At 46.5% G+C, this 12,362-nt stretch overlaps 1 protein-coding gene across 4 annotated transcripts in view; it reads right to left on the reverse strand.

The window, feature by feature from the left end:
• Lgr6 (leucine rich repeat containing G protein-coupled receptor 6) overlaps positions 1 to 12,362 on the reverse strand; it is a 115,166-nt gene that overhangs the window by 17,539 nt on the left and 85,265 nt on the right. For 3 of the 4 annotated variants that reach the window (XM_074048635.1, XM_074048634.1, XM_074048637.1), the window contains 4 exons: positions 5,391 to 5,459; positions 2,697 to 2,768; positions 2,392 to 2,463; positions 419 to 487 (listed from right to left, as the gene is read on the reverse strand). In XM_074048635.1, coding sequence (XP_073904736.1) covers positions 419 to 487; positions 2,392 to 2,463; positions 2,697 to 2,768; positions 5,391 to 5,459 — 282 coding nt within the window. The remainder of the gene's footprint in view (positions 1 to 418; positions 488 to 2,391; positions 2,464 to 2,696; positions 2,769 to 5,390; positions 5,460 to 12,362) is intronic. The other variant, XM_074048638.1, reaches the window with a different exon arrangement.

Below are 12,362 nucleotides of genomic sequence, written 5' to 3' on the forward strand. Positions count from 1 at the left end.
TACTATGCACAGGCAGCCCTTCCCCATTCTGCAGGATAGAATAATAAAGAGTCAAAGAAAGTCTTTGTTGGAACCAAGCCTCCAAAAGACAAAGGAGATGGTTTTCACAACCCTGTTCCCTCGCCTGTGTCCTCAGTGCACCCATGACCCAGGGTTAGGAACTCTAAAGCCAGACCTGAAAAATCCAAGCACAGTAAAGAGAGGAAGACCACCCTCCTCACCCCCACCCAGAACCCCCTGCCTTGCCTGGAGACAGCACCACATCTGGAGTTGGCCCTAGGTATTGGGGCCAAGCCAGCAGCAGAGGCAGGCAGAGTTGGGGGAGCACAGCTCTCTGGGGAAAGGAGACCAAAGTGCTCCTGGGAGTGGGAGGAAGCTGGAGAGACAGAGTAGGCAAAGGGAGAGAGATTCCACTCACAGGATTTCCAGGCTGGTGGTTCCTTTGAGGTCTGGGAACTCCTGGATGTCTGAAGCACCATTCAAGGATCTGTGAACAGAGACAGCAGCCTTAGAAGGGTGGGCCAGGGCATCTCAACATCTGGGCTTTCAATCCTCCGTCTTCTCCCACCTTGGGAACTCTACCTTTTGGAGGAAATATCACCTTTCCCCTAGTCTCATCAACTTGCCCTCTCTGGCCCTGCTGGAGGCTGGACTAAGCTTGTAGGGTCCAGCTAGACACTTTCTTAAGTTTGTTCAGCTCATCCTAGGCCACATTGAGCCAGGCAATGTAAGCATTCAGGCCTTATCTTGCAATCAAAACAAAACAAACACAGGCAAGGGACATGGGAGGCATCTCTTTTAAAGACAGCAGTTTGGGTGCTTCTGAAGAAGTCCTTGGCTATTGCAGTTTGCTCATCAGGGCCTGAGAAGGGATTGCCCCTTAATCGCCACCAATGGTAGCTTTATTTAAACCTCTCCTTTAGACTGATGATTTCCTCCCCACCTGCCCCTGTACTTGTAAGCTCATGGGACCTGCATATGACAGGAACACAGAATCATGAGTGTATCAGAGACCCTAAAGAGGCAGCATGAGCCATGAAGAAGAACGAAATGTTATCATTTGCTGGTAAATGGATGGAATTGGAGAACATCATTCTGAGTGAGGTTAGCCTGGCTCAAAAGACCAAAAATCGTATGTTCTCCCTCATATGTGGACATTAGATCAAGGGCAAACACAACAAGGGGATTGGACTATGAGCACATGATAAAAGCGAGAGCACACAAGGGAGGGGTGAGGATAGGTAAGACACCCAAAAAACTAGCTAGCATTTGTTGCCCTTAATGCAGAGAAACTAAAGCAGATACCTTAAAGCAACTGAGGCCAATAGGAAAAGGGGACCAGGAACTAGAGAAAAGGTTAGATTAAAAAGAATTAACCTAGAAGGTAACACCCACACACAGGAAATCAATGTGAGTCAATGTCCTGTATAGCTATCCTTATCTCAACCAGCAAAACCCCTTGTTCCTTCCTATTATTGCTTATACTCTCTCTACAACAAAATTAGAGATAAGGGCAAAATAGTTTCTGCTGGGTATTGAGGGGGGGAGTGGGAGGGGGTGGAGTGGGTGGTAAGGGAGGGGGTGGGGGCAGGGGGGAGAAATAAACCAAGCCTTGTATGCACATATGAATAATAAAAGAAAAATGAAAAAAAATAAAATAAAATAAAGAGGCAGCATGGTGTCCAACAACGAGCCCAGGATCACAAGTTGAGGGTCCTGGGTTCACACCCAGTCAGTACCTGAGCACCTCAGATTCCAGCCATAAAGGGGATGAAAACACCTTCTTCACAGGGTTGGGATGAAGATAAAATGTGCTAAGGAATGTGAAAGTGAAGCATGTGCTTTGAAGAGGTTGGCTATGCACTGAGAGGGTACAATATGCTGAGAGCAACCCACAGAAGCTTTTTAGAAGTGGAACTTGGGCTAGGAATTGAGAGTAGGAGAAAGGAAACAAAGGACAGCCTTCAGGCTAAGAGTGATAAAGATATAGCACAGCAGAGGGACTGCAGGAGACTGAGCGCCAGGGCAACTGCAGCATCATCAGCCTTGAGGACACATGACAGTCAGAACCTCAACTCAGCCCACCATTCATCCAGCAGGTAAGTATGGAGCAGCTGCCATAATCAGGGTAAAACTGCAGAGGCCAGCTAAAGCTCCTTGGCTGTGGAAAAGGGCCCTAGTCATCCATTTGAGATCTGGGAAGAAGCCACAGATCAAGGTAGAGGGAGGCCATTAAGCCCAGATGGATCTTGGAAATAGGTCTGAAAGCCACACCTTCTCACAGGGTTGTGCCCGGCAAGTGAGAGGTCTGCAGGAAGGAGACGAGAGAGCAAGCAGGAGTGATCAGGGAGAGAGAAGTTCAGGCTTTGGCAGCCTTCGGTGCCCACTTACAGTGTGTGCAGTTTAGGCAGGAACTGGAATGCCGACCTTCCCACAAACTGGATTGGGTTATCATAAAAGTGTCTGGAAGAAAAAGACCCGAACACCTAATTCAGATTCTCACCCTGTTCAGCTGCATCCAAAGCCCACCTCTGCTTCCTTCTCCTCCCGGTGGAGACCCAGGGAAGGAACATAGAGGAGGACGGCTCTCCCACACTTCCGCCTCCCTGGTGCTTCTTAGAAACATCTCCCCTCCCTCCCCAGTCTCTATCCTCCCCCAAACACTCAGCACCAAGAGCCAGAAAATCAGTACTCACATTGTCTGCAGTAGGGGGTTGCCCATGAAAGCCTTCTCTGGGATAGCCTTGATGTTGTTGTTGTGGAAGCCCCTGGAAGACAGCACCAGGAACAGTGAGGACTTAGGAGAGGGGTGGAGAAGGAGAATATGGATCTCAATGGGGCCTTCCAACAGCCAACTAGACAGGCCCTGAGACACCAGCCCAGCGATTCCAGCTTCCAGTGCTTCCTGTGAGTTTTCTTTGTTCAACAACACACTCATCCTTTCAGCTAACAAGTGTGAAAAGAGCAAGGGGTAGAGTTCCTGAGGGTAGAGGCCTCAGGAAGCCTGTGAGAACAATTCAAGGCCAAGCAGCTGAGTTCAGGGCCAAAGAGGGGAATCCTCTCCTTGGTCATCAGTGGCAGGAGCCCTGTGGGTCTCCACAGAGGAAAGCAAGGGTGCGTGGGAAGAAAAAAAGGATGTGGAAAATCCAGAGCTTCCAGGGAATCCAAGCTGTTCCTCAAATGAAGGCTGGTTTGGCCACAAGGCTCTGCAGTGAACAAACAGAAGGGTTCATGGAAGCAGGAGGGATAAGGCTCAGAGTCAGGTATGGAATGAACATGGATGGCTTTGTGGGGTGGTGAGCAGTGAGGTACCCGGCTGAGTGTCTGTGGTCTAGAAGCCAGGAATGATGTGGTTGGTTAATTGGGAAGATTTCCCAAGAAACAACATGTTGGACTGAAAACCACAGAGCCTATGCTGAGCAGGCTTCTCACCATCCTCTTTTCCACTGGAAGTCCCTGGCTTCCCTCTGTGTCCCCTAGCCTCTGCTCCCCTCTTTCCTCTTCCTGCTGTCCCATCACTGCTTCCACTTCATGCTCTTTTCACTCAGGGTGTGTGAGGTTCACTCTCAGACACCTCTGGCAAGGTCCCCTACCGAGACCAGTTTGTTCCTTCATTTATTCCCTCTAGTCATTCATTATGTTTTTTGAATGTTTTTGAATGCCTCCTCTATGTCTTGTGTCAGGTCAAGCTTGAGTGATTGGCAGGTTTATAAGACAGAGACCCTGTCCTCAAGCAGTTGTCACCAAGTCGATGATAGATGGATGGATGGGTAGATAGACAGACAGATAGAGACAGATAGTGTGGTGATTAGTCATGATTGTCAACTCAATTGGATCGAAGTACGTACAGGATTAGGAAAGCATCCCTCTGGGTACATCTTTGAGGGTGTTTCCAGAGAGGGTTAACTGAGGGGAAGACTCACCCTGAATGTGGGTGACACCATCTCCTAAGCTGGAGGTTAGATGGAATAAAAGGAAAAGAAGAAAGCAGAATGCTGGCATTCTCTCTCTTTCCGCTCCTTGGCTACCATGATGTGAGCTGCTCTGTTCTGTCACAGCCTCCCCACCATGATGGTTGGAAACCTCTGAAACTGTGAGTCCAAATTAATCCGTCTTCTCTTAAGTTATTTTACTTAGGTATTTGTCACAGCAACAAAAAGTATGACTACTATAGATAAATAGATCCTACATACATACATACAAACACCCTTATACATGTATCTTTTTTGCTCTGGATAATGTAGGTTTCTGCTCTCCCCTAATGTTTCCTGTCCCCATGGCCTTGGCACACCCTGTTCCTTCCATGCCTTCTTGACTGATCAAATGTCATCTGTCTTTTGTGTCTCAGTTCAAAAGAAAAAAAAAATCGCAACTTGCTGACTCATTGGCAGAGGACTTCCAAGAGTTTCTCATTCAGATCCTTTCCTCTGGCCAGTAGACTCACCCCCTTATCTGCTACTTACACCTGACATTCATACCTTCAAATTTCCAGAAGAGGTGAGGAAGGTGGATAGCATGGGACCAGTATTCTAGGTCTTAGGTAGGAGTTTGAGCCATGAACTTGCTGGGCTTCCTTAAAGTTTGGGGCTCTTTTCATGAAGTTTCAGGCCTCTTAATTTGACTCCAGTCTTAATCTGACTCTAGTCCAGTTTTACACTAACTCTCTTAGGTCCCCAGAAGTCCCTCTCCAGCAAGGCTGGTGTCCTCTGCCAGCTCTGCTTTCTGTTGGGGTCTATGCCCGCACTGTCCTGGTATCTGAAATGCCTGTCTTCTGCTTTCACTGCTACCTGAATCCCATTCATCCTTTATGTCTCAGGCCACAGTGATCTTTCTATGTTACTCTGAACTTCCATGGTCATTTCAGCCAGTAATACACAATTTGGGGTTGGAATTATATATTGCTTTGTCCCACGAGGCTGAAGGATCCTTGGGGAGAACCCATGTCTAGCTCATTCTTCATTTGGCTTACCACTAAACACAGAACCTAGCACAGTGTGTGCTCAGCAAAGGGTCGAGTAGAATAACAAATGGTGGCTGTGAGGGACAAGGTACTGAGGAGCTGACGCTGTAAACTAGCCCCTAATTCCTATTCTCCTTCTTCTCTGGACACATCCTAATCAAGACAGAGCCAAGTGCCATGGCTCATGCCACGTGTCTTCTCAGGCTTGATGGGCCCAGGGCTGTTTCTGCTGATGACACACCCCAGGAAATGCTCAGAGCTAAGCTAATGATGCCTGTGACTGCTTAGAGCTGCCCTTTGGACTGGGGAGGGCTACAGTTACGGTATTTACAAGGACCAGAGGAGGTGAGGGCACAGGGGAGGCTTGGGCTGGCCGCATCCCCTGCCCTCAGGAGAGGAAGCACCCACAGAAACCAACAGAGGAGCTTACAGTTCCTGCAGTCTGCCCAGGGTCCGGATGGCCATAGGGAACTCCTGGAGCTCATTATAATTCACGTCTCTGGAATGGAAAGCAGAGCAGTCATTAGCGCAGAGGCTTAACAGGGCACGTCAGGGTCCCCAAGAAATGGAAACTTGGCTGTGGGCTTGGCCAGAGAGATGGGTTTTCCAATCTGTTGGATCCAGCTGCCAAGATCTGGAAACACATTTTTGGAATGTTTGTACTCCATTCCTATTCCACAAATCCTCAGGCTTAGAGCCTTCCTGGCTGCAGAACTGTTTTGAGTGGGGGACACACTTCAGGGTTGTGGATACCTGGAACTGTGCCCCCCACACACCTCAGAGATCTCCACAAGCCAAAGAAGGAGACATGGCAGAGGTTGGGGAAGGAGGGGAGAATGGAGTAATCTTTAACATCTCATTTCCAGCACTAGAGAATCCAGATAGTTCCTCAGGTGACTTACCTTGATGGTGGCCTCTGCTGTTATCATCTATAAAAATGGGCAGCATTTTTTTTTTAATCTTTGGATGGTGGCATGGCAGCTAATCTTTACTTTCTCTTACTTTTTGCTGCATTTTCCAATTCTTATACTACAAACATGTATCACATATATAATCAGAAAATAACGAAGGTAATTTTTAAAAGGGATAACAATCCAAGTTGGCAAGACTGAGGATAAACAAACCTTTTAATAAACTAACAGTGGGAAATTACATGTGTGTAACTTTTTAGAAACAATTTAGCAATAGCCTTGCAAATTAAAATATTCATACTCATGTCTTTGAAGTCTAGGAATTTATTCTACAGAAAACTCTACACCTGTGTGAAAAGATACTTATCAAGATATCATAACACCATTTTTTAGACAACAGGGCCAAATATTGACCATCTAAGTGGCCACAGCTTCATCTCTTCAGCTCTTTCAAGGGGCCCTCTGTGTTTGTACCTTTGGAAGTGATAAAGGGGCAAAGGAAAAGGGGTGAGATGAGAAAAGCTTAGAGCAAATTCCGTTTTCATCAGAAAAGATTTAGAACTGCTTGCACCAGATAGAAAAAGACCCAAAGGCAGTTGAGGCCTGCAGAAAGGGGTGGGGAGTGATTTTTTTCCCCATATCTTTGCCAATTTGGGATGCTATCCCTTTTAAAATTGCCTCTGCTGTTTTCTGGAAAGAGCCACTTCCACCTTTTGGAAGTTTCCCTTTCTGCCACTGTAGCGGTAGACTTCAGAAGAGACGGCAGGCAACTTTGGAAATGTTAAAGCTAGCTTTGGTTTACTCCCTACCAATGACTTTAGCCTGGGTAGAAACGGGGCTAATTTGGACGGTGGCTTGGGGAAGAATGTTGACATCTCTAAAGTCCTGGCACTAAAGTACACAGTCCCGGGCTTTGGCATTGGTGGGGCAAGGGGAAGCTTCCTCAGTCCAGTGCCCCTATTGAGCCTCCCAGGGAGACATCTGCTCATTGTCTCAGCCTTTTAAAGCCATGGCTGCCCCGACAATTTTTGCTGTCCAATGCCAGAGCTGGGGGACCATGGAGGTCCTTTAATTACAGAGGGAAATGGCAGAGTTTTGTGTGTAAATACCATGTTAACATGGAGATAATGACAGGTTCTTCTGCATGACAGTCATTACACTTAATAGTCCACAGGTAGAGCCAGGAACCCAGCCCAAGGACCAGAAGAGCAGTGACAAGCCCCTGGCAGCCAATGAGCTGGATAATTGTTCTTCTCCACACACACACTAATTACCCGATTACCCGCAGACTGCCCTGGTGATTGGGGTAATTACAGTCTAAAACCCCTTCTGCTCTATTTTGCTCCCTCCATTTGTGAGCCAGACACCTTGGTCTCCACACCTGATTCACTCACACAGACGCTCCCACAGGTTGTAAGGGCCAGGCTGTGGTTGCCCCGAGGCCAGTATGAGTGCAAAGCACTCTGACTGAAACCGGAGGTATTGGAGTTGCAAGCAGGAGGACTTTCCAAACTCTGGGCTCCCTACTGCTGAGGAAAACACCTGCAACGTGAGATCAGGAGCGTTGAGCATGGAGGTAGCAGAGGTGAAGGAGGTGGGCACTTTTTGATCTTAAATTGCATAAGTGGTTCATCTTCACATCTGTGTTTCAAAGTCAGGTGTCCTCCTTTTAACTTGGCTCACCTCCCTGAGGAATTCTCCACCATTGCCCATAAGTAACATGGATGTATCATTCTTCAAAAGATTGTGTTATTATCTCTAATATTAAGTTACTATCTCTAATGCAAAGAATTGCAGTGGTCTGGCTGGTTTAACCTCAGAGTCTTTGCTTACTATTCCCTCATTCTAGAACTCTCTTCCCCCAGATATTTGTAACACTTCTTCCCTCACTTCACCCAGGTCTCTGCCCAATTACCCCTCACCAGAGAGGTCTCTCTGGCCATTCTGTTTCAAATAGCATACCCTGTCACTCCCTATTCCTTTACCCTGTGAGCTAGATTAAGAGTGGCCTCAAATACTTTGTAGCTTCTTCCATGAAAAGGTGGAATCTCCCTGAAGACTGGACTTACCTTGTCAATGACATTGACCAAATAGAATGAGATAGAAGTGATATGGTGTGACCTGCTCTGAAGTAACAAGAGTCTTGCAGCCTCTGCCTTTGCAATCTTGGAATGCTTGTACCACCATCATGTAAGGAAGCCCAGGCCACACGTGTGTGTGTGTGTGTGTGTGTGTGTGTGTGTGGTATTGGGGATTGAACCCAAGGCCTTGAGCATGCTAGGCAAACCCTCTACTACTTGAGCCACTCCCCAAGCCCATTTTGTTTTTGTCTTTTTTTTTTTTTTTTGGTGGGACTGAGGTTTGAACTCAGGTTTATTTTGTTTTTGAGTCTGGCTAACTTTGCCTGAGCAACCTTGGGCAGCAATCCTCCTACTGAAGGCCTACCATGTAGCTGGGATGATATGTACACACCATTACACCTGGCTTGTTTTGTTGAGATTGGGGTCTTGCTAACTTTTTGCCTAGGATGGCTTTGAACCCCAATCTTCCTGATCTCCTGCTACCTCCTGAGTAGCTGGTGCGATAGGCATGAGCCACTGAAGATGGCCAGGAGGCTGAACTCTTGAATGGTAACAGCCAACAACCAGCAGCAAGACCTCAGGCTTGTGACTGAGGCCATCTTTAGCGATCCCAGCAATCCTTCGATGACTGCAGCCTCCTGAACGAGGCTCCAGCCAGTAAGCTCAGGCTCATGAGAAATAATAAGGTGTTATTTTAAGCCACTGGGTTTTGGAGTAATTTGTTATGTTGAAACAGATAATGAGATACCCTGCTTTCTCTGCCTTCATAAAACTTATTGCCACCTGACATATACTTATTTTCTTTCCACCCAACCAGAATGAAAGCTCCTTAAACATAGGAACTTTGTTTCATATTTTAAACACCAGAATAATACCTGACACAGAGCAGGAGCTCAACAAATATGTGTTGAATGAATAAATGAAAATCTCTAAATAAGCTGATGAATAAAAAACAAATGAACTCAAGAGAATCCAGTGTTTAGGGTGCATTTTTGGGATTTTAGGTTGATGTTAAAATGGCACGAGACCATCCTAAATGATGCTGTTAGGGTTGCCCAGAGCCATGGGAACCACAGGATGGGTCCTGTGAGACTTTGCTATCATTGAGCCCTTCTACAGGTCACTGGACCTACGTCCAGGCCTCTAAATTGAGTAGTTCCAGCCCTCCCTGGCAGTTTCTGGTCAGGAATTTTGCCAGGAGTGAACAGACAGTGGGAAAAGACACATGGTAAAAGGCATGTGAACTAGAAGGCTATTTTTATAGAGAAATGTGGGAGAAGAAAAATTGTACAAATGTCAAAAAGAATTCTGCAAATTCTACATCAGTGAGGTGGCCTGAATTTTCCCATTTGGATGTCTCCATAGATTCAATGACCTGGGTAATTGCCAAAGGCCTGCTTTGTTTGGGACCATGTAGGTATGATCTCTGGCTCTAATGGTCCAGGGAACATGTCCTTGCAGCTCTCTCTGCCCCTAATGAATTCAACTCAGTGCAAGAGACATTTATTGCCAAATGTCCCAAAATACACAAAGAATTCTGCTGGGTAAACTGGAAGGTAGAGAGATGGTTAAACCATCCTCATCTAGACAAACGTGCAAGACCTGACAAGACCCCACAACATTGTAAGTCCTGAAGAACATACAAAGCATGATGACCCTCAGAGACTGTGGTGACCACACACACCTGGGGAGACCTGGAGGACTTCATGGAGATGTGATCTTTGAACCATTTCTTGGCGGCAGGGGTGGACTTCACTGGGAAGGATAGATGGATCAAGCAGGAAGAACACAATTTAGAGGAAGTAAGCATTTTGGAGTTCTGTTTGGAGAAGAGCAAGTGGTATAGCTTGGTTGGAGCAAAGGGCGACATTTAGAAGTAAGGCTGAAGGGCTCTCTCCCCTGGACTGCTGAATACCTCCTGTCAGGTGCCTTCCTTCAGGCCATACATAAAATAGCATTGGTTGAGTACTAACTATGTGCTAGCCACTAAGTGCTTTGACTGAATGGTCTCACTTAGTCTTCCAAGAGCCTTAAGAGGTAGATGCTCCAATTATACACTTTTTACAGTTGAAGAAAGTGAGACACAGAGAGAGTAAATCAGTTGCTCAGTCACCAACAACTAACAAATGACTGTGGCAAAGACTATTGTCTCTTTGCCAAAATCTTTCTTCTCTTTTCTCTATGACTGCACTGTCCTGTACCACAGCCACCAGCCCTATATGACTATTTAAATTCATTACAAGTGAGTAAAGTTAACTTTGCTGGCCATGTGCTAAGCATCCTGTAAGAACATATGGCTAAGGCTATCATAATTAGAAGCATAGATCTAGAACAACATTTCCACCACCACAGAAAGTTCTACTGGCTAGCACGATCCTATCACAACAAGAGGAATAGCTAGAAATGCAGCCTCCCTTGTGGTACGTGTGGCCACATGACCAGATTCTTACTCAAGAAGGTGGACAGAAGTGGTGCATGCCACTTCCAGCTTGGGGTTTATAAAATAATCAGCCTATCTCTTCTGTGTCCTCTGTACCATTCCACCAGCTAGATGCAAAAACAATGAGGCCCAGGGAATGGCAAGAACCCAAGAAGCCAGGTTCCTGAGTCACCACATGGAGGGCTACCTGCCAAGAAGAAACACTCTCCTTGGACTGTTACATGATCCAGAAATAAACTTCTATTGTGTTTGAGCCATTATACACATTTTGGTCTATTCGTTACAGCAATTTAGCCTATCTTAACTAATCGAGTGTCACAGCCAGGATTTGAACATTAGCAGTTAGTCTGCAGCCCATGCTCTTAGCTCCTACACATCTACCAGAAAGATCTTTTTAAAATGCAAAGCTAACTCTATCACTTCCCTACACCAAAAAATCTGAAAAGCCTTCCAGAGTAAAGACCTACAGAACAAAATTCAAGTTCCTTAATGGGCTCCAAAGCCCTTCACCAATCTTTCAGTTTCTTCTGCATTTCAGCCCTGTGTTATTTGTATTTTTACAAGGACCATTCTTGCCCCAGCCTGGAATGCCCTTTCCCCACATCCTCAGCTGTTGAAATCCTAGTCACCCTTTGAAGTTGGGCTCAAATATACCTTTCTCCATGAGTTCAACCTCATCCCTGTAGTTAGAATGAATCACTAGCTCTCTCCGCATTTTTCTGGTGTTTTCTTCCTCAGTGTGCATAGCATTAAATTGGTAATGATTATGGCAGTGGTGATAACAGTAGGCTGTAACGGTCACAGTTCTAGGTGACTTGCATATATTAATCCGCTTAATCCCTACTATGCCAACCCTTTGAGGAAGGTACTATTTCTAGCTCCCTTTTGCAGATGAGAAACTGAGGCACAGAGAGAGGCAATCACTTGGCCACAATTCCATAGCTCATAATGGAAGAGCGAGGGTTGAAGACCAGGCAGTGCAAGTCCAGAGTGGGGTTATCTGTGTGTATAGTTTCTCCTATGAGACAGGAAGCTTGTTGAAGGCAGAGATGCTATGGATTGGCTTTCGGATGTCCTTCAGCCCAGGAGATCTGTGGACGGAAGGCCACGCTTGAATGTTCACTGTTGGAGATGATCATTTGAGCCCATTGGACGAGGTCTTTAGATGGGGAGTCTTCGTAGCTGGCTGCTTCAGGCAGTGTCTCAGCCCTTTGGGATTCCACTCCAACATGCAGACTCTTGGCAACCACAGAGAAGACCTCCCCTGGCACCAGGCTTGGTCTGATTTTTCTGTTGCAGGATTGTTTATGATGCCCTAAATTTCAGCTGGAAAACTCCCCCTCAGCTTTATAGCCTATTGTCTTTAATAGCCCCCACGATCAGCCAGAAGCCCAGGAAGAGTTCACTGTTCTGCCTGATGCTCCCGGGAGCTAGAAGCAGATGGAGAAGTGCTATGGTTAAATAACCACTCCCAACTCTAGCTAGAGCTCAGTCTGGAAGCTGCAGCTGTCTGTGGCTAATCCTCCCCTTCATCTGCTTAGCAGTTTCCAGCCAAATCCAATCAAACTGAAGGCAAACCCATGGGATTGGTCAAAGCGGCTGAGAAGGTAACCCAAGCCCCATGCTGCTGTAGGACCCCTGTCCTCTCCCCTGCAGCTGGCTGTGCAGAAACAGCTCCTGAGAGCTCTGGGGAGCCTCCCCATGGGTCAACAGAGAGAGCTGGCAGAATGTCACAGTCATCTTGTCCAGACTCTTCCTTTTATTGATGAAGAGACTGGGTCTTGGAGAGAAAAAGTAAATTGCTGCAAGTCCCAGAGGCAAACCTTGAACTCCAGCCTCCTGGCTCCTGGCTTACAACATTTTCTATACTACCCAGAGTTAGATCCTGGAAAGACTACAAACAACAGAGCTAAGAAGAAAGTTTTAGAGAGAATGGAAAAGAGGATAAGTGGAGGAGGAGGGTTCTGTAG

The sequence above is a fragment of the Castor canadensis genome, chromosome 11, assembly GCF_047511655.1.
Source record: "Castor canadensis chromosome 11, mCasCan1.hap1v2, whole genome shotgun sequence".
Taxonomy (NCBI): Eukaryota; Metazoa; Chordata; class Mammalia; order Rodentia; family Castoridae; genus Castor; species Castor canadensis.